The 23,061-nt window shown below is 40.6% G+C and overlaps 1 protein-coding gene across 1 annotated transcript in view; it reads left to right on the top strand.

The window, feature by feature from the left end:
- Positions 1-23,061, top strand: part of PKP2 (plakophilin 2) — a gene marked incomplete at its 5' end in the record, with an annotated part of 109,934 nt that overhangs the window by 75,109 nt on the left and 11,764 nt on the right. Inside the window, 4 exon segments of the mRNA XM_014584052.2 lie at positions 7,255-7,372; positions 8,237-8,401; positions 10,365-10,538; positions 17,410-17,563. Of these exon segments, the coding sequence (XP_014439538.1) occupies positions 7,255-7,372; positions 8,237-8,401; positions 10,365-10,538; positions 17,410-17,563 (611 nt within the window).

Here is a 23,061-nt window from a genome sequence, read left to right as displayed (position 1 = left end):
GGAATTTGGCCCTGTACCCTAAATAACCTGTTCTCACTAAACCATGAGGAAATGAATGTTGCTTACCAAAGAGATGATTACTGGCTAAATTGACTATTCAAAATGATTTGGGAAGACGCGAAAATGCAGGAAGTAGAGCTGAAGGGTTTTTAAGGATAACGTCTCCCCGCCACTACTTTCTTGATGTGCTGATGTCTGGTTAATGTGTAGTTGTAGAGCCTTGTCCTCCCTCCCCGTGTTGCTCCTGTGGCAGACTGAACTTTGGCTGATGTTTGCCGATACCTTCAGGAACTGATGGTGAGTTTGGAGTACAGACAAGCCCTTCTTTTCGCATAGAGTTTTTGTTCCTCTGCCAGTTCAAATGAGGTTCTCCTTTTGTTGCATGCAAGCACAAGCTGCCTCTCATGCTTTCTCTTGGTTAATCGTGGACAGGGCCCAAGTGTTTGATATGGATCAGCTGAGAGTTTAAACAAAAGCACAGACCTAAATCTCAAATGAGAGGAAGAAGGATGCCTCTCTATCTGCCAGTGTCTTATCAAGGGCCCACTCAGTCTTGCTCTGGGCTCTAACTGTGCCTCCCAGGCACTTCATTGACCAGTACCGCTTGGGGCCTTACGGCACAATTTACAATGTGCAGTATTATAAAGCCTCAAATTATTGATGAACACGAAGATAGGTCCACAATGTTTTTTAAATCATTGAGGTACTCACTCTCTCAGGATACTGGTTAGACCTGTAAGCCGACCCTGTATCCACCAGGTCGTGTATGGGATGCAACATGAACTGTGTTAAGAGGAGACCATATCCCTTATCAAGTAAAAGTAGCTACAGTTTCTTTTTTTTTTTTTAAATGATTTTATTTAGCTTTATTTATTTTATTTTATTTTATTTTATTTTGACCAGAGAGGAACAGAGTGAGAGAGAGAAAGTAAGAAAGGAAGCTGCCAGGTCTGGGACTTGAATTATGGTCAGCCATGTGGAAGTCCAGCGCCCTAAACTACCATGCCAACTGCTGGCCCCTAGCCCCAGTTTTTAAAAGTACATGAAATATAACTTTTTACTTTAAACTTTTAAAAAGTTTATTTCTTCCATTAGCAAAAGAGTCAAACAGAGAGAATGAGACAGCACCCCCACCAGGCCTTTGATGCCAGTAACCCAGTCCCAGCCTCAGTGAGCCCCGGATCATGGGCATACACGTGTCTGACATACTGAGGGAGATCTTACCTGTGAACCCAGACCTCCCAAATGAGTCAGCCCTCCAGAGGGTCACATTTTTTTTTTTGGAGAGGTTTTTGCTACAGGGCACGTCCGCTCGCCAGACAGACAGAGAGAGACATAGAGACAGAAAGCGAGAAATCACCCCCCAGAGGGGATGGTCACGGCGCAATCCCTTCTCCTCCATTCTCCTCTCGGGATCTTGGGCACGCACGCACACGCGCCCGGCATGAGTTTTAAGCCACCAGGTCCGGGAGGCGAACCGCGGTCCACTACGTGGGAGTCCAGCAACATAGCTATTACGCTAACTGCTGGTTCCCCAGAGGGTCACATTTTACCACCGTGCCACAGTATACGTTCTATAGCCATTTCCTTTAGCCATTTCATATTAGCTCATTGTTTCCCCATGCCGGTTGCCCAGACACGGTACACCAGCCTGTGTACTCTGTGTTACGACAAACTTGCCATCAGTGCTGGTAACATAGCCGTATTTGACAGCATGCCTGCACACAACCAAACAGATAACCTTGCCTTGAAGGATTGGTAAAAATGTTGTTAGAAACTGTCCATTCTGATTTTAAAGGCTAGTCACAGAATTTCATAATGAAATTCTAGGGTACTCTAGTTTTAGGAACTCGTGAAAATTACAGATCATAATATTTATAGGGGAGGTTTTTACTATAGGGCACATCCACTTGCTGAAGAGACAGAGAGAGAAAGTAAGAAATCACCTCACAGGGATGATGGCCATGTTGCGATACTTTCTCCATTCTCCTGTAATTTTGAGCACGCACACACCCAGGCCCAGAATGATTTTCAAGCCGCTGGGTCCAGGGCTCAAACCACAGTCGACCATGAGGGGGTCCAGCACTTTAACCACTATGCCATCTGCTGGCCCCAGATCATATTTATAAATCACCTACTGTAGTGTCTAGCACAAACACTAAATTACAGATATTTTTATCATCTGACATTGCCCATTCGTTGGTTTTACTGTATGAATTTAGAGCTTAGTCACACTATCATTAATAATAGCAATGGCATATCGTTTTTCCCTTTAATTCTAGCAGGATCCAGAGTGTATTTTTTTGTTGTTTTCTCTTTTCATTTAGACACTCAGAAATACGTAGATAAATGGTCCTGGGAAGAGTCAAGGGTTCAGATTTGCTTTCATATAGAAAGAACACCGGAATCCTCCTAAGTACGTGAAGCTGTGATCATTCCAGTAATAACCAGAGGCTCAGAGTCTGTTTGTTCCTACCTAATCACCCATCCTTCACAGGCCAGAAAAATTCTTTCTAATATCAAACATAGGCTGCAGATGAAGCTGGCACTCTCCCATTGGGCCCAGGGAAAGTGAAGAACTCCCAAAACAATCTTGCCCTTTTTTTTCTTTTGTTTTTAAAGATTTTGCCATAGAATTTGTGTAATAGTTAGAGACAGAGAGAGGGGGAAGGTGAGAAACCACCACTCCGGGTGGGTGTGAGGGATGACCACACTGCAATCTCTTCTCCATCTCATTTTCTTCTCAGAATTTTGGGTACACTTGCATACACTTCTGGTGTTTTTTCAGCCTCCCAGTCCGGGACTCAAACCTCAATCAGCCTTGTAGGAGTCAAATGCCGTAACTATCACTCTGTCTACTGGCCCCATAAGGACCTACTTTTTAAATTTTAGTATTTAACAATGTGCATTTTTAGTTTACCTAAAAGTGTCTGTATTTTTACTCAGACTTGGACTAGATTATCCCAGCAAAAATAAACCTATCGTTTAATCAGACTGAAACTATAGGCACTAAATTAAACGTTTTCAATATATTCTATTGGTAACTCTGATAATCAGTTTTTATCGAGTTAACTATTGAGTTTCTATGTTCATTGTCCTTTACTTTTCAAAGATAATTGTTTTGATGTGTTTCATTTATCTCAATAGTTTTGAGATATTTTCCATATTATATCTCCATTTGGTTACACATAGTAATAAATATTTCTCAGGAGTCAGGAGATAAATTTCAACAGGTCGGTTCTGCCTGCCGGCAGCCATGTTAACTCTCTGATTCCACATAGTGAAATATTAGCTGTTAAAAAATGCTTGATGGATATATTCTTTTTCCTACTTACAGGTTATTTTCAGAGGGGCATGATAACAAATTCTTTCTATTAATAGCTAGCAACTTTTATTCATGGAACAGCAGCATGAAATAATACTCTTATCATTCATACTCAATTTGTGGGAGATTGAGTAAGGTGAGAACTATTTTTGATATGCAGGAGTAAATACTGAAGCAATGAGGTTCCATGCACCTTCTGTCAACAAAAGTATCAACTGCCAGAAAACCCTGATAAGTCCCATTTCAAAACAAGTAGAGTCTGGATAATACCAAACTACAAGACAGCAGTTAGTATGTGTGAACTGGCAGTACTGCCAAACTGAATTACCATTCTGACTCAAAATAAACACGCTGCAGTGAAAGCTAAGTCATCCATCTGCAAGGTATGTCGTGGGCTTAGCTAGGGAGAGCGACAGACCTTTTGATTTCTCAAAGCAGTTTCAAGCAACTGCCATTTCTCGAAACCAGAGGTTGAAAAGGTCAAAGGGAAGCTTTACAACATGATAACATTGTCTTGCAGCTGGAGACAATACGGTATTTGCTAAACAAATGGCAGACAGAATGAATGTTCAGTGAGCTTTCTGTATTCTGAGCCACCCTGGGCAGGGAATAAAGAACAGCCCTCCTATCCTGACTCTACCACTTGTTTGCTGTAACCAAGAAAAGCAACTTAAACTCTTCCACCTCAGTTTCTTCAGGTGTAAAACAAGGAGAGTGGGGAAAAAAAGCATTTTTGATTTCTGTAAAGCTCCTTAAGATGTGATGATTCTCAAAGGCCTCATAAAATAGAGGATGATGTTCTAAATGATCTTTCTTGAGAGAAAGCTATAGTAAATATGGTTTTATTTCCAGTTTATGAATCCATTCATTAGCTTTTTTTAATAAATCATCGGTGTTTTTCTGTAAAAAAAAAAATAAGGAAGTAATCTTTAATTAGAAGAATCAATGAGAACAAAATCACAGACAAGATGTTAAAATAAAATCCATTGTATCAATTCAGCAACCATTAAATTGTTAGAATACTCTCAATTTTTAGTATATTAGTCTTATCTCAACTATTAGGTTGAATTTTGAAATTGCCATTTTTAGTTAGAATACTCTCAATTTTTAGTATATTAGTTTTATCTCAATTATTAGGTTGAATTTTGAAATTGGGTTAAAAACAGCCAAGTATTGTCAATTTCATGGAGGTCAGTTTACAGATATGATCTCCAAGAAAGTGAGGTACAATATTATATACTCCTTTCTTGTTCCCTCGTTTTTTTTTAGAATTCTTTATATATTTAGGACATGAGACCTTTATTTTTTTATTTATCTATTTGAAAGATTGCTATAGGGCACGTGCACTTGTTGGAGAGACAGAAAGCAAGAAATCAGGGGGATGGCCACACTGCAATCCCTTCTCTATTCTCCTTGGAATTTTGGGCATGCACACACACACACCTGGTGTGAGTTTCAATCTGCCAGGTCCAGGACTCAAAAGGGTCGGCCATGTGGGAGTCCAGCAACATAACCATTTCACCATCTGTGGGTCCCTGCTTTAGTTCCTGATGTAATGCTAGGCACATTTTTTCCTTGACAGAGATTCATCTAAAGCAGTAATTTGGAGACAGAAAAGCCTTTTTTGTTTGTTTGTTTATTCCATGAGAGAGAGACAGACAGCACCCTAACAGGGTCATGATGCCTTGATCCTCCCCAACTTCAGCCAGTTCCAGATTAAGTTCATACACACATGGCATCTCCAGAGAGGTATCCAAAGGTGAACCCAGAACCTTCCTACACGGGTCAGCCGGGCAGAGTGTTGCATTTTACTTCTGTGCCACCACCTGGCCCTAGAAAGATGTTTTGGAATGACATAGTGCAATGATATTATTATTTTTGGGGGGGGAGAGATTTTCACTGTAGGGCACGTGCGCTCACCAAACAGACAGAGAGAGACAGAGAGACAGAAAGCGAGAAATCACCCCCCAGGGGGGATGGTCACGCCGCAATCCCTTCTCCTCCATTCTCCTCTCGGGATCTTGGGCACGCACGCACACGTGCCCGGCATGAGTTTTAAGCCACCGGGTCCGGGACACGAACCGCGGTTGACTACGTGGGAGTCCAGCGACATAGCCATTACGCTAACTGCTGGTTCCCATGATATTATTTTTAAGATGAGGAAAATTGAGCCAGAAAAGTCTCGATGTTGTAGTTCTCTTTGATGTTCAAGAAGAGACTGAGATATTATATACAAAAAGGTTTTAATTTGGATATTCTACTTAACAGTAAAAAGAAATAGTCTAATACAATTTATAAAAATAATTCTTTTTTAAAGGAATTTTTAATTTCAACTTTATTTATTTATTTTTAATTTGATCAGAGAGAGACAGAGTGAGAGAGAGAAAGTAAGAAAGCATGCCACCAGGTCCAGCACTCAAATCACTGTCAGCCATGTGGAAAACCAGTATCCTTAACCACCATGCCACCACCTGCTGGCCCCAGAAATACCTCTTAACAATTAAAGTTGGTGAAGGGGGATAGGAGGAGTTTTCAAGTTCTAAAAATCCAAAAACACTATTTGTTTACTATTTTTGCTAACCAAGGTACTAACATTTTTTGGAAAAAAAAGAAAAAAAAAATTTTTTTGAGAGGTTTGTGCTATTGGGCACCTGCGCTCGCCAGACAGAAAGAGACAGGGAGACAGAAAGCGAGAAATCACCCCCCACGGGGGATGGCCACGCTGCAGTCCCTTCTCCTCCATTCTCCTCTCGGGATCTTGGGCACGCACGCACACACGCCCGGCATGAGTTTAAGCCACCGGGTCCGGGACTCAAATCGTGGTCTACTACGTGGGAGTCCAGCGACATAGCCATTACGCTAACTGCTGGTCCCCCCAAAAAGAAAATTTTAAACAGAAAATCCTAACAAGAAAAACTTAATCCTAAGGAAGGTAATAACAACAATATCAGAATATAAACACGATCTGAATCTGCAGTGTAATCTTCAAGTGCATTATTTTGCTATATTTAATAAGCTTAATTTCTCTATAAGGAAGTAACCTCCACAAGTATATTTAGGTAGAGTTAATAGAAAGGTGTCATGGCTTAGCAAAATTAGAAATAATCTTAAATACAGAGATATTTATGGTCATGCTTTTGACTTATTAATAGATCTTATATGCTGAAAATGGTTTTCTCTGCCATTTTAGTCACTGAATCATCTCATTTTATAGCATGTTTAGTATTTGCTACTAACAGTTTTTTTAGTTATTATTTATTTAATTTTATTTATTCATTCATTTATTTTAATTTGACCAGAGAGAGAGACACACACAGAGAGAGAGAGAGAGGGAGGAAAAGGGACAAAGGAAGCCACCAGGTCCGGGACTTGAACCGTGGTTGGCCATGCAGGAATGTACAGCACCTTAACCACCATGCCACTTGCTGGTCCCAGTATTTGCTACTAACAGTTTAAACCAAAATCCATGAAACCACCCCAAAACACCAACACGTAGTTTTACACATGAGGAAACTGAGGCCTAGATATTTTAAGTTATTTAGAGTTAAACAATTAGAAATGGAGCAGATGGGGACTTGGAAATCCCATGTATTGCTATATCTAATGAGCCATTTCTTCTCCTGTTAGTTACAAAACATTTGTCTCATATCTGCCATCTCAAAAATAGGGTAATATTAAGTAAAATAAATAGTGCCTGACCTTGGTATGTGAAGTCAAATAGGCAAAAGACTTTTATTGACACCATTTTATGTCATGTGGACATTTTTAGAAATCATGTCCAGATTTGATGACCATTAGACAATCAGTGATTTACTGACCTCAGAAAGTCTGCCCTATTTTTATGAATTTGCCCCTTTTCTTTAAAACAAAGGCCTGTTGGACACACAGCCCAAGATGTGCTTTTTTGGTGTATTTGTTTTTCCTGATAGAAACATGAGTTCAGCTGGCCCCGACGGGAGGAAAGTGATGAGAAGGTGTGAAGGCCTCATTGACTCACTGGTCCACTATGTCAGAGGAACCATTGCAGATTACCAGCCAGATGACAAGGTGATCTCAAAGTTAAATGCCTTACATACTGAGTTACCTGTTTTGTCTTTCTATGATGCTTCAGAGTATTCTAAAAGTAACTACTCAGTTTGGATTTATTCATTGACTCAATGGCTGAGCCTAAGATTTCTTACACATGCTGAGAAATATGAAAATCTATTTAACTTTATTTTTCTTTCTACTTCTAGAGGCAAATTTTCAACTCTCTTTTTAATAACTCTTGTATAGATTTTTGGAAGGAGTCCAAATACTCCAGGTTCGACAAGGAACTTAAATTCATCTCTTCCCTCTCCCCAACCTTGCTCTTCCTCTGTGTCATCCTCCTCAATAACTATCACCATCCATCAAATGAAGATAGAAATCTGAATAATCTTAGCTACCTCCTTTCTCCTACATCCCATATCTACTGGGTAACAAGTCATGTACATTCTACTTCTGAAATGCCTGTTAGGTCATCTACTTCTCTCTACTGCTACTACTGCTGTCCTCCTATATACTTCTTTCACACTAATTATTATAACAGCAATTGACTCCTGTAAACAGTATCTCCTATTTTTCAACTCAACATGGCTACCAAGTTATGTATCTAGAATACAGAGTCGTTCTGGACACACTCTAGAAAGTGAGCTCAAAAGGCTTTTCATTGTTTTGAGAAATTCAGCCTCTATTCCTTAGCCATTCATGATTTAACCTTAGCTTTTCTAGCCACATTCATTCCACGCTCCCCAGGAACCCCACAGTCCGGGCATAACCTGTTATATTCCGTATACCTTGTAAGAGCTAAAGCCCAATAAGTCATGTGATATCACATCTACAAAGGGATATCGTAGGTATATGATCAAGATTCATGTCCTCTTTTCTCAGGCCACAGAGAACTGTGTGTGCATTCTTCACAACCTTTCCTACCAGCTGGAAGCAGAGCTCCCAGAGAAATATTCCCAGAGTATCTATATTCAAAACCGGAATATCCAGACTGACAACAACAAGAGTATTGGGTGTTTTGGCAGTCGTAGCAGGAAAGTAAAAGAGGTATATTGGGAGCTGTCCAAAAGAATCAAAGAGAGAGTGTGTGTTCATCTATGTGTCTGTGTGTTTGAGTATTTATTATGTGTCAGGAACTATCTGAAGTTCTTTTAATCCTTACATCAACTTTTTTTTTTTTTAAGTTTTTTTGCCTTAAGGTGTATGCACTCACCAGAGAGAAAGAGAGAGAGACAGTAAAAGGGAAAATGAGAAATCACCCCCTGGGGGGATGGCCACACCACAATTTCTTTTTCTCCATTCTCCTCCTGGGATTCTGGATATGCATGCACACACGGTTGGTACAATTTTCAAGCCACCAGGTCCAGGACTGTTAACTACAGTTGACCATGTGGGAGTCTGGCACCTTAACTGTCATGCCACCTGCTGGCTACTTACATCAGCTCTTTAAAGTATATATTATTGGGAACCAGCAGTTAGCGTAATGGCTATGTCGCTGGACTCCCACATAGTTGACCATGGTTCATGTCCCGGACCCGGTGGCTTAAAACACACCAGGCGCATGTGCGTGCGTGCCCAAGATCCCGAGAGGAGAATGGAGGAGAAGGGATTGCGGTGTGACCATCCCCCCTGGGGGGGGTGATTTCTCACTTTCTGTCTCTATGTCTCTCTCTTGTCTGGCGAGCACACATGCCCTATAGTGAAAAACCTCTCCCCCAAAAGATAAATAAATAAAGTATATATTATTAATATCTTCATTCATTGATGAGAAAATGATGACACAGAAAGTTTAATTAATATTCCCAGAATAATACAGAAAATAAATAAAGGGTATGGAATTCAATCCCAGGCTGTCTGGCTCCAGATTTGCACTGTTAGCAATTAATCCACACTACAGTATACCCTACAGATTAGGAAATAAGCATAATGCTACTTGGCAAACAGTATGTAAATTGTTTTTACATTAAAAGCAACTCTGATGCTTGGGTTTGGGCATTCTAAAGGCAAACTTTGGATATACTAAAAGCAGCAGAGAAAAGAACACATATTTATTTCCATACCAACATGAAGAGTGAAAGAATGTGACCTCCCCTCCTCTGAGGTATTTGTGAACTTGGAGAACAGCTGGCACATTTAGGACCCTGATGCTGTCCTGGACAACTTCACAAGGCTCTGAGGGAACAGGCCTGTTTTTCTTATCTTCAGGATAGTTGTGACTAATTTAGCTTTTAGCTTAACAGCAGACTGAAAACCGGTCTTAGAACTGCCTAAGTGTAATTCTCTTTCATGGGGAAAGAATATATTATTAGGGAGTGTGACGTGTTGGTAGGAAGAAAGAATCATCGTGGGCTAAAAGTTAAGTAATTGAAAAATATCTTACGTATTTATATTTTTTATATCTATTTCAAAGGCTTCTGCTTGTTTTTTGTTTTTGTTTTTTATTTTAATTAAAGACAGTGTCTTGGGACCAGCAGTTGATGTAATGGCTATGTTGCTGGACTCCCACGTAGTCGACCGAGGTTTGAGTCTCAGACTGGTGGCTTAAACTCAGTCCAGGGATGTGTGCGTGCGTGCCCAAGATCCTGAGAGATTGGACGAGAAGGGACTGCAGCGTGACCGTCCCCCCTGGGGGGTGATTTCTCACTTTATGTCTCTCTCTGTCTTTCTGGCAAGCACACGCACCCTATAGCAAAAACCTCTCATAAAAAAAATTAAAAAGTGTCTCACTATGGGGCAGTGGTCCTGCTTCAACCTCCCAAGTAGATGGGGCTACAGGTGCACACCGCTGGCTTTCTGGGGAGACTGATAGTCAATCCAGGCCTCCCACTGACCCCATCCTGCCAAGTAGCAGCACCAACAAGCACACGCTACTATATCTGGGCCTTACGGGCTTCTTATTATGCAACTAAATTATTAGCCTTTCTAGATGGTATGTCTGTTCTCTTGGTTTGGGAGTGGAACTGTAGGCGTTGCCTGACATGCATTAATTCTGTATTCCGTGTGTGGTCAGCAATACCAGGACGTGCCAATGCCAGAGGAAAAGAGCAACCCCAAGGGTGTGGAGTGGCTGTGGCACTCCATTGTGATAAGGATGTATTTGTCCTTGATCGCCAAGAGTGTCCGAAACTACACACAGGAAGCATCTCTAGGAGCGCTCCAGAATCTCACCGCAGGAAGCGGACCAGTGAGTATCCTGCCCATTTTTCTACTTTTAAAAATAATGACATTGTAGGCACCCCTATGTTAGGTTCAGAGCTGAAACAATGAGGCACAGTTTCCGCACTTCAGTTAGGACGGGTCTGAGGAATTGCCAGAGAGAATTTCAGCCTTCTAGGGCTTTCAGCCTCAGCTTCCACAGAGTCAAGTCAGACCGCAGTGAAACTTGTCAGTGTGTGCAGCGGCCAGTGCTCTCTCAGGTGCACGTCTTAGAGTCCTGCTCTGCCCCAGTTTAAGCAAAATCGAGGAATTTCTTGTTCATGGAGCTGAAAAGCCCATATCGGGTGTTCTTTCTCTCATAACTGGACTTTGGTGCTCCACTCTAATAACTATGACTTTCTCCATCTCTGGGCTCATTTCTCTCATAACTGGACTTTGGTGCTCCACTATAATAATTATGACTTTCTCCATCTCTGGGCTGTTTTCCTGTGTTAGTTTCATTCTCAAAGGCTCTACCCATCTGGTAATAAGCAGTAGCCATGAATTATTGCAGGCTTACATTATGCTATTCTGATGTCCCCAGAAGGGAAAAAATACAACAACAACTACCATTTTCCCAACAGCTCTGTTAAGAACTCAGAGAATGCATCTCAGTGGCCTGATGTGGATCTCTTGCCTATCTTGTTCATTTCTGATCCCGTCCCTGTGACTAGAAGGCTATGCTGATTAGCCAGGTCTAGGTGATAAGGCCTCCAGTGGATTTCAGGGGCAGGATTTCGAGCCAAACAGGTCACTCACTGCCGCTTGCACTATATGAACTGTCAGGGTAAAGGAGTGACTCCCTGATGGAAAATCAGCATTATTACTTTAAAAAAAAAAAAAGGAATAAATGCTGGGCAGGCAAAAACAACAGATGTCTACTGCAGTATGGATTTGGAAAGGACATCTGTGTTTTTGTGTCCTAGAAATTCAACTACAAAGTAAAGAGCTGATTCTCTTTCTAGTCGCATTTACTTTATACCAGTTAAATCAAAATATATGAAACAGGAAAAGTTTATTCTCTTCCCAGTGTATTTCATACCATGATACATATTTAGGGATTCTATAAATTTGTTATTTTTTGAGGTAGGCTGATATTCTTTGCCTTGATCTAAAATGAATAAAATAAATAGCCCCATACTATTTCATGACATGGCTGTTTTCCAATTCTCTGTCCTCATGGAAAAAAACACTCTTGTAGATAACAAAAATATTTATTCTTTGAGAAGCCCATACTCTTCAATGTAAGTATGTTTACATATTGGGTTGTCAGGAAAGTCATGACACATTTTTGCATAGGAAAATACGTCATGACTTTTCTAATGACCTAATGGAATCTTACTGTATGTTTTGAAGAAAATTGTGAAATGCTACCCAATATGAGGAAACTTTAAAGAGTTTATAGGAAAAGATGGAATTAAAGTATGAGTTTATTTTGGTACAGAAAAATTTGAAATTCATGCCTGATTTTTTTCATACGTATTTTCTATAAACATCTTGAAGACCTCTCATATTTCTCTTAGCATTGTAATTAAAAATGCAACCAAACCGGGGCCAGCAGGTGGCATAGTGGTTAAGGTGCTGGACTCCCACATGGCCAACCATGGTTCAAGTCCTCCACCTAGTGGCTTGAAACTCATGCTAGGTGCATGTGCGTGGGTGCCCAAAAACCTGACAGGAGAATGGAGGAGAGGGGTTGTGGCATGGCCATCCTCCCTGGGGGGCTATTTTTCATTTTCTGTCTGCCTCTCTCTGTCTCTCCAGTGAGTTAACACACTGTATAGCAAAATCTCTCAAAAACAAACCAAAAAAACCCCACAACTTTCATCTCTGATTTTTCTACAAACTATACTGTGTACAAAGAAAAAGAAATGGGAAACTACCAGGGCTCTTAATGACACAAGAATATTCATTTATCATCTTATTTCCCAATTTCCCATGCTATGTTTTCCCCAAACCATTTTGTTTGCTTTGCCAAATCACAAAAGCCCTCTTGTTAATTTCCAGTCAACTTTTAAAAGTATATTAGAAGTTAAATCGGTATGTGTGTATATGCATGTGGGTTTAAGCTCAATGTATTTTGAGTATGGATCAGTTACGAGCTAATCATTTAAGCTTGGGTTTTAATCTTTTCTGTGTATTCCAAGAGGGCAGGCAAAAACAACAGATGTCTACTGCAGTATGGATTTGGAAAGGACATCTGTGTTTTTGTGTCCTAGAAATTCAACTACAAAGTAAAGAGCTGATTCTCTTTCTAGTCGCATTTACTTTATACCAGTTAAATCAAAATATATGAAACAGGAAAAGTTTATTCTCTTCCCAGTGTATTTCATACCATGATACATATTTAGGGATTCTATAAATTTGTTATTTTTTGAGGTAGGCTGATATTCTTTGCCTTGATCTAAAATGAATAAAATAAATAGCCCCATACTATTTCATGACATGGCTGTTTTCCAATTCTCTGTCCTCATGGAAAAAAACACTCTTGTAGATAACAAAAATATTTATTCTTTGAGAAGCCCATACTCTTCAATGTAAGTATGTTTACATATTGGGTTGTCAGGAAAGTCATGACACATTTTTGCATAGGAAAATACGTCATGACTTTTCTAATGACCTAATGGAATCTTACTGTATGTTTTGAAGAAAATTGTGAAATGCTACCCAATATGAGGAAACTTTAAAGAGTTTATAGGAAAAGATGGAATTAAAGTATGAGTTTATTTTGGTACAGAAAAATTTGAAATTCATGCCTGATTTTTTTCATACGTATTTTCTATAAACATCTTGAAGACCTCTCATATTTCTCTTAGCATTGTAATTAAAAATGCAACCAAACCGGGGCCAGCAGGTGGCATAGTGGTTAAGGTGCTGGACTCCCACATGGCCAACCATGGTTCAAGTCCTCCACCTAGTGGCTTGAAACTCATGCTAGGTGCATGTGCGTGGGTGCCCAAAAACCTGACAGGAGAATGGAGGAGAGGGGTTGTGGCATGGCCATCCTCCCTGGGGGGCTATTTTTCATTTTCTGTCTGCCTCTCTCTGTCTCTCCAGTGAGTTAACACACTGTATAGCAAAATCTCTCAAAAACAAACCAAAAAAACCCCACAACTTTCATCTCTGATTTTTCTACAAACTATACTGTGTACAAAGAAAAAGAAATGGGAAACTACCAGGGCTCTTAATGACACAAGAATATTCATTTATCATCTTATTTCCCAATTTCCCATGCTATGTTTTCCCCAAACCATTTTGTTTGCTTTGCCAAATCACAAAAGCCCTCTTGTTAATTTCCAGTCAACTTTTAAAAGTATATTAGAAGTTAAATCGGTATGTGTGTATATGCATGTGGGTTTAAGCTCAATGTATTTTGAGTATGGATCAGTTACGAGCTAATCATTTAAGCTTGGGTTTTAATCTTTTCTGTGTATTCCAAGAGCTTTCCATGGAATTCTGACAGGCCGGGAATGCTTCCTATTCCTGAAGATACAGGGATATTTGTGCCATGTGAGCTCTCCATATGTAGTTTAAAATGCAGATCGTGGGGCCGATGGGTGGCATGGTGGTTAAAGTGCTGGATTCCCACCTGGCTGACCACAGTTTGAGTCCCAGACCTGGTGGCTTACTTTGTCACTTTCCCTCTCTGTCTCTATGTGGCTTGAAACTCATGCTAGGTGCATGTGCGTGGGTGCCCAAAAACCTGACAGGAGAATGGAGGAGAGGGGTTGTGGCATGGCCATCCTCCCTGGGGGGCTATTTTTCATTTTCTGTCTGCCTCTCTCTGTCTCTCCAGTGAGTTAACACACTGTATAGCAAAATCTCTCAAAAACAAACCAAAAAAACCCCACAACTTTCATCTCTGATTTTTCTACAAACTATACTGTGTACAAAGAAAAAGAAATGGGAAACTACCAGGGCTCTTAATGACACAAGAATATTCATTTATCATCTTATTTCCCAATTTCCCATGCTATGTTTTCCCCAAACCATTTTGTTTGCTTTGCCAAATCACAAAAGCCCTCTTGTTAATTTCCAGTCAACTTTTAAAAGTATATTAGAAGTTAAATCGGTATGTGTGTATATGCATGTGGGTTTAAGCTCAATGTATTTTGAGTATGGATCAGTTACGAGCTAATCATTTAAGCTTGGGTTTTAATCTTTTCTGTGTATTCCAAGAGCTTTCCATGGAATTCTGACAGGCCGGGAATGCTTCCTATTCCTGAAGATACAGGGATATTTGTGCCATGTGAGCTCTCCATATGTAGTTTAAAATGCAGATCGTGGGGCCGATGGGTGGCATGGTGGTTAAAGTGCTGGATTCCCACCTGGCTGACCACAGTTTGAGTCCCAGACCTGGTGGCTTACTTTGTCACTTTCCCTCTCTGTCTCTATCTGGTCAAATTAAATAATAGTAATAATTAATTAAATTTTAAAAATTAAAGTGCAGATCCTAAGTTCCCTCATTTACTTATTGAACATTCTTTTGAGTATTCACTGCCTAACAGGCTAGTGCTGTGTATATAGTGGTAAATAAGGAAAGAATTTCTATATTTGGTAATAGTTTAACTGGGAAAAAATCATTTCAGGTACTAAGAGAAATTTAAGGGACTGAGTTCAGAAAGGGACCAAGCAAGGCAGATGGTCTTTGTAACCTTCTCATGGTGTCGATGCATTGGGAATCATTCCAAGCCTTAGACTCGTTCAGTCCCTTCAGAGGAGGTCTGCACTAAAGTGGTATTGATCCATCCCAAGACTGTTAGAGTTGTTCTTAACTGGAGAGTTACAGGAGGAAGTGATTAGTAGCATGGGACAATGGCATAAGGACCCTTTTAGTCTTTTAAATTATGAGATACTTTTTATTAAAATTTTGACCTACATGTAAAGCCTTTTGAACCATTATACTTTTTCCAATGTTTTTATGCTTAGATGGTATAATGAAGATCCTTGTTTGGGTAATTCTTTTTTTTTTTAATTTTTGTTATAGGATGTGTGCACTCGCCAGAGACAGAGACAGAGGGAAAGTGAGAAAACACTCCCTAGGGAAGATACCATGCTGCAATCACTTCTCCGTTTTTCCCTTGGAATATTGGGCCCACAGGCACATGCACCTGGTGTGTTTTTCAAGCTGCTGGGCTCGGGACTCAAACCATGCAGGCAGCTCTGTGGAACCCAGCCACCTTAACCTCCACACCATCTGCTGGCCCCTGCTTTTATAATTTCTAAAAAGAATGATTACAGGAGTTGTACAGAATAAATCACCTCTCCTCTGGAGAGCTCCAGGGGAAAGACTTTCTTAAGAGGAGAGAAGTCAGTCTAATAGAATGTTCCTAGTAAAAGACTAATTGTAACTTGCTTAGCAAGCAGATACTTTTTAAGCAGTGAACTAAACTTTATCATGGACACTTTGAAAGTCTAATAAATGTTATGGACCATTTCCCTGGGATGGTTGGTTATAAATACAAAATTAATTTTGGAGATCCCCTATCCCTATCCTGAGGCCTATCCTGCACCCTATATTAAGAATTTCCATTCTAGGGCTGGCCCTTTAGTGCAGCAGTTCAGCACAGTGCAGAGAAGGCAGCTCCCACATGGCCAGTCTGGGTTGGAGTTCAAACTCTGGCTTGAACAACATGCTGAGTTTATGCACACGTGCCCAGGATCCTGACCGGATGAAGAATTAGAGAAAAAAGGATTGCACTGTGGCTGGGCCCCACTGGAGGGTGCTTCTCCCTCTTTCTCGCTTTCCCTTTGTCTCTTTCCTACTGTCTCTCCCTCTCCCTCCCTTTCCTATGCACACATCCCCCTGGCATTGAAGACAAAGCAAGGCAAAATCAGTCCCCATCCTAGAAGGCAGAGTGGAAAAGTGTAAGAAGGAAGAGAATACATTGAGGGGGCAGTATTTAGATGAAATAAACCAAGAAGATAAGACATCTTGAAGAACGGTCAAGAATTATAAGAATTTGCAACTTCACACAGAAGTGTAATAGAAAATCTCAGGTTCATTGATCCTAAGAAGTACCAGATCTCCTGAAAGTAAATGACCAAAGTAATTCTAAGTAAGATTTGCCTGTAGTGGACCAAGACTCAGAAACTTGCACAAGTAGCCTCTGAAGCAGGGCCTCTAATAGATCATTCAACTAGCCATACATTGATTTCTTTAAAAGTCCAATATCTCTTTCAGAATAAAATGGATTTTGGGTAAGAAATGAACAAGTTTAATAAAATATGTAAAATGCTAAAACTCGAACAAGAAAAAACAGGAAAGATGACTAAGCCACCAACCAGTAAAGAAACTGAAATGATAATTAAAGATATCTGCCTTTAAAATTTTTTCTCAGCTCAGTTGGCTTTCTGGGTGAGCACAGATTCCTTATCACCATGGAAGTGAGTGATTTACGTATAGCTACATGACTAAATTCTACCAAACCCACGAAGACAAGACCATTCTTGTATTACACAAATAATTCAAGAAGATAGAGAAAGTAAAACATGAGTCAAGAAATATTGTAGTATTAGGGTAACCTTGATTCTAAAACTGACAGAGGTAGTACAGAAAAGAAAAAGACTTTATTTTATTTATAAACATGAATCCAAAAATTAATGGCTACCCAAATCCAACATTGCATTGACAAATATTCAGTAAACTGTTTTATCCACTCAATAAATTGAAAACCTAATAAAAACTTAAACAAATATCATTAGACTAGTTTCATCACATTCTAGGTTTTACATCTTCCTCAGCCTCTAGCAAGGATCTGTTGAAAAGCTAACATTCTCCACAGAAGTTTTCTACAGAAAACAAAATCTGAGTATGCATCAAACGCGATAGCATTCATGGGACATATCTCACAAAACAGATGCCGACGTCAGTGGCTCAGACCGTTGTCCAGAAGGAGAATGGCCTTCAGCACACTCGGAAGATGCTGCATATTGGTGACCCAAGTGTGAAAAAGACTGCCGTCTCCCTGCTGCGGAATTTGTCTCGGAATCTTTCTCTGCAGAATGAAATCGGTGAGTCGGTGAAAATGTCTCATTGAAATATGTGCGTATTGGAAATACAGCTGCAGTAAAACATTGTCAGTAGCACATTCTTTTCATCCTGAGGAGCTGGAAATGTGAGTAAAGAGTAGAAGGTGGTAAATAAGCCTGGCTTTTGTGCCACAAAACATCAGTGCCAGGCCTTCTCCTGGAGTCTCAAATAGGATTGTTTGTTTGTTTGTTTGTTTGCTATAGGTACACATGCTTGTTGGAGAGAGGCAGAGAGAGAGAAAGTGACAAACCACCACTCAGGGGGATGGCCATGTTGCAGTCCCTTCTTCATTCTCTTGGCATCTGGGGCATGCACACACACGGTATATTTCTCAAGCCACAGGATCTGGGACTTGAACTCCTAGTTGGTTCAGGTGGGATCCAGCAGCCTTAATGTCTGTGCTACTTGCTGACCTAGGATCTTTTTTAATACCCATCATTTTATTTTTTTTTCTTTTTTTTTATTTAATTACTGCAGAAGAGAAATTTTATACCACACTAATAACTAACAAAATAAGTGGTCTATTTAATATTTTTCATTCCTCAGCCATGCTATCCAGTGAAGTCTTTTTTATCCATATAGCTGTCTGTCGGAACATTCTCTATATGACCCGCTAAAACACCCACAGTGGTTGTTCATTTTAGAAGCTTAGTGTGTTGAAGGAGAAATAAAAATAGATAAACAGATCATCACACACAAAAAAAATTATTTTAAGAATTATTTTATTTAACTTTACTTACTTATTTTTTAATTTGACCAGAGAGGGACAGAGCGAGAACAAGAGAAGGAGACAGGGAAAATGAGAAAGCAAGCTGCCAGGACGGGGACTTGAACCACATCAGCCCTGTGGGAGTCCAGTGCCCTTAACCACCACACCACCAGCTGGCCCCCATCACAAAAATTTTTAAAAAGAGTCAATGAATATAGTAGATTTGGTATAGACAGTGTTTGTAATTTATACGAAGATCCATATTTGCCCTTTGAGAATTTTTTGTTGACAGAGATGATAACTATGCTATATTATCAAAACACTATAATTTTTCATTGATTTGCTTATGCCAAAAAGAATCTGATAACTATTTATTTAATCTAGTCAAAAACTAAAAGGAGGGAACCAGCAGTTAGCGTAATGGCTATGTCGCTGGACTCCCACATAGTCGACCGCGGTTCGTGTCCTGGACCCGGTGGCTTAAAACTCACGCCGGGCGCGTGTGCGTGCGTGCCCAAGATCCCGAGAGGAGAATGGAGGAGAAGGGATTGCGGCGTGACCATTCCCCCCTGGGGGGTGATTTCTCGCTTTCTGTCTCTATGTCTCTCTCTGTCTGTCTGGCGAGCGCATGCGCCCTACAATGAAAATCTCTCAAAAAAAAAAATAAAATAAAATAAAAGGAGACAATAGGAAGATGATGCTAAAGTTAAGCATGCTTCTTGGTTCTCCATAAGTTGGTCATTTCTAGCAACCTAAATTCAGTATTCACAAAATTCTACTAAAATTGTAAGCACATTTTTGTTTGTTTTAATGCGTTAGATTTTGGAATCTGCACGCTGACACACACGCAGACATAGCAGTAGGGATATTAAAGTCTGTGGTTATGTTTTAGTACTGTCATTTTCGAAGAAAACTAGAAGCACATTTGACAGGAGGTTTCATATAATGGTTTCATGCCTAGTGTAAATATAGAAAGTGCCTGGAAATTTTTCAGTGAATGTAAAAGAAACCTGCCGTAGGCACTCTGAAAATTATGAAAGTGTTCTCCTTGTTGTCTGTTGTGGGGCTTTTGTGCTAGACTTCAATAGAAGTGCCTATCCCTTAACTTGTTTCTCTTCCCTGAGTGAAACATTGACTCCATCTGCAAAACACTGCCAGGGTAACTGCACCTCCACATTATGCACGTCCCTTCAAGGCAGACATGCTGTTGGCGGTCTCGGGTTCTGGGTTGGGAAGATACAGCTGTAACCCCATGGTCCATATATGATGTTTTCGTTTTTGTTGATACCCTCCGCTCACTGTAAGGGCAACAGAAAGAAGAAGCTTCAACAAGATAAATGCAATTTTAGAATTCCAAATTGACTTTATGCCAATTTAAGTAAATGGACCCATCTTGACTTAGTTTGTTTTTTCATTTTTTTGCCATAGGGCTCCTGCGCTCACTGGAGGGGTAGTGAGTGAGAAATCACACATACACACACACACACACACACACACACAGGAGGGATAGTCACTCTGCAATCCCTTCTCCTTAAGATTTCGGGCATGCACACCCACGGACTGGCATGATTTTCAAAGACACTGCATTCGGGACCAAAGCACAGTCGGCGGCCATGTGAGACTCTAGCACCTTAACGACCATACACCAGCTGGCCCCTTGATTCGGAGTTCTAATGCCAAGGAATAAGTGGAAAGCAGTTTGAAAATGTCTTGTTTCTCGTGAAAGATTTCTTTTTTTTTTTTTTTTTTTTTGAGAGGTTTTTGCTATAGGGTGCGTGCGCTCACCAGACAGACAGAGAGAGACATAGAGACAGAAAGTGAGAAATCACCCCCCAGGGGGGATGGTCACGCCACAATCCTTTCTCCATTCTCCTCTCGGGATCTTGGGCACGCACGCACACGCGCCCGGCGTGAGTTTTAAGCCACCGGGTCTGGGACGCAAACCACGGTCGACTACATGGGAGTCCAGTGACATAGCCATTACACTAACTGCTGGTTCCCTCTCATGAAAGATTTCTAAGCCAGATAAAATTTTTCATGTGTTGATCTGAAGTGAAGTTACTACATTTTATTTACATTTGTAGAAAAGAATGAAGATACGCAGCATAGCAGAATAACAGGTCTCCCACAGAAGACACTGTCCTGCATCCCATAATACCATTTGCTAATTTGTTTCACCTTGGCTAGCCTTTTTTTTTTTTTTTTTTTTTTTTGATGGAAAGAGACAAAGAAAGGAAAAATGAGAAATCAACCCCTAAGGAATGGATGGCCATTCTGCAATCCCTTCTCCTCCATTCTCCTCTTGGGATTTTGGGCATGCACATGCACACAACCGCCTTGATTTTCAAGCCATGGGGTCCAGTACTGGAATCATGTCGGCCATATGGGAATCCAACACCTTAACCTCCACACCACCTGCTGGCCCCATCTTGGCTCATTTATCTACTTTAAACCAAGTGAGAGTATTAATCACCAAGTATCAATGTTTTCCCAAGGCTCTGATAAAATAACTTCTGTGCAAGTACTAGGAAAACTGGAACATCTTTAAGAGTTCACATTCATTCATCGTTACGGATGTTTTCAGATATACAAATAATGGTGTAGCTTTTTAAAACATTAAGTGTAGGGGACCAGCAGGTGGCATGGTGGTTAAGGTGCTGGACACTCCCACGTAGCCAACCAGGGTTCAAGTCCTGAATCTGGTGGCTTGCTTTCTTACTTCCTCTCTCTCTCACTCTCACCCTCTGTCTCTCTCTGGTCAAACTAAAAAAATAAAATGAATGAATAAATAAAATAAAATAAATAATTATTTAAAATATAATTAAGTGTAAGCATTAAGTAAAATCTCTCTCAACAATGTGAGCTTAAGCCATTACCCTTCTATATCATGTTAGGGCATTTAATTTTATATTATGCTATTAAAAATCTTATGGAAGGCCACAGTACAATCTGGAATGGATGGATGGATGGATAGATATATAGATAGATAATAGATAGATTTTGAGTCATGGGAAAAGTCACATTTTTGCATAGAAAAAAATGTCATGACTTTTCTGAAGACTCAATAGATAGATAGATGGTATATAGATAAGTGAAGGAGAGATAGAGATGTAGATGTAGTTATGGTTTTAAATATACACCCTCTCTTCCTATGTTGTATGAGGGGACTTCAAAAAGCCTGTGGAGGTGGAACCAGCAGTTAGCGTAATGACTGTGTCGCTGGACTCCCACGTAGTCGACCGCGGTTCGTGTCCCAGACCCGGTGGCTTAAAACTCACGCCGGGCGCGTGTGCATGCGTGCCCAAGATCCCAGGAGAAGAATGGAGGAGAAGGGATTGCAGCGTGACCATCCCCCTTGGGGGGTGATTTCTCGCTTTCTGTCTGTATGTCTCTCTCTGTCTGTCTGGTGAGCGCATGTGCCCTATGGCAAAAATCTCTCCAAAAAACAAAAACAAAAAACAAAAAGCCTGTGGAAAGATGGAATTAAAGTACAAGTTTGGGGGCAAAATTTTTGGAAATCTATGCATAATGTTTTCATAATATGCACTTTCCATGAACTTTTTGAAGACCCTGTGTACTGTTCAGTTTGTGTATTAACAGTTGTGTTACTTTTTTTTTTAGGGGGGGAGAGGTTTTTGCTATGAGGTGCGTGCACTCCCCAGAAAGAGAGACAGAAAGCGAGAAATCCTCCCCCAGAGGGATAGCTACACTGCAGTTCTTCCTCCTCAATCCTCTTCTTGGGATCTTGGGCACGCACGCACAAGCACCTGGTGTGATCTTAAGCCACCGGGTCCGGGACTCAACCATGGTCGACTACGTGGGAGTCCAGTGACATAGTCATTATGCTAACTGCTGGTCCCAACAGTTGTGCTACTTTTTAAGGAAAATAAATGATATGCAGTATTAAAGATGCTAACCACTTTAATTCTCACCTCCCCTATTGATAACACTTGAATTTCTACCTTAAAATTACTCTGCATGGAGCCAACAGGTGGCTTAGTGGTTTAAGGTGTTGAACTCCCACATGGCTGTGAGTCCTGGACTTGGCTATTTGAAACCAGGCATGGGTGCGTTCATGCCCAAAATCCTGAGAGGAGAAGGGATTGTGGTGGTGGCCATACCATGCACCCCCAGGGGGTAATTTCTCACTTTCTGTCTCTTTCTCTGTCTCTCCATTGAGCACATGCAATCCTATAGCAAAAAAAAAATAAAATAAAATAAAATAAACTCTCCCCAAAAATTTGCTCTGCAGAAGTGGACATTCAAGGTTGTGGTGAGAGAAAGAAGGTAGAACTCTCTCATCAGGGATGTTTCTCAGTGTGGGCAGCTTCCAGTTCCACAACCTGCAAAGAGCTTGATTGGGCATATTCTGTTGTCAGTTGTCTCAGACATAATTTCAATGTTGTTTAATAAATTCAGTGATAGGGGCCAGCAGTTAGCGTAATGGCTATGTCGCTGGACTCCCACATAGTCGACCACGGTTCGCATCCCGGACCCAGTGGCTTAAACTCACGCCGGGCGCATGTGCGTGTGTGCCCAAGATCCTGAGAGGAGAATGGAGGAGAAGGGTTTCCTGCGTGGCCATCCCCCCTGGGGGGTGATTTCCCACTTTCTGTCTCTCTGTCTGTCTGGCGAGCGCACGTAGCCTGTAGCAAAAACGTCTCCAATAAATAAATAAATAAATAAATAAAAATTCAGTGATAGGAAAATGTATGTCCTCAAGTATTTTCACTCTGTTGTTTTAATTACTAAAAGGAAGAAGCCTTCTGA

This window comes from Tupaia chinensis, unplaced genomic scaffold, assembly GCF_000334495.1.
Source record: "Tupaia chinensis unplaced genomic scaffold, TupChi_1.0 Scaffold145519_1, whole genome shotgun sequence".
Lineage (NCBI taxonomy): Eukaryota > Metazoa > Chordata > Mammalia > Scandentia > Tupaiidae > Tupaia > Tupaia belangeri.
Note: the sequence above shows the minus strand (reverse complement) of the source record. Positions and strands in the feature narration are given on the sequence as shown.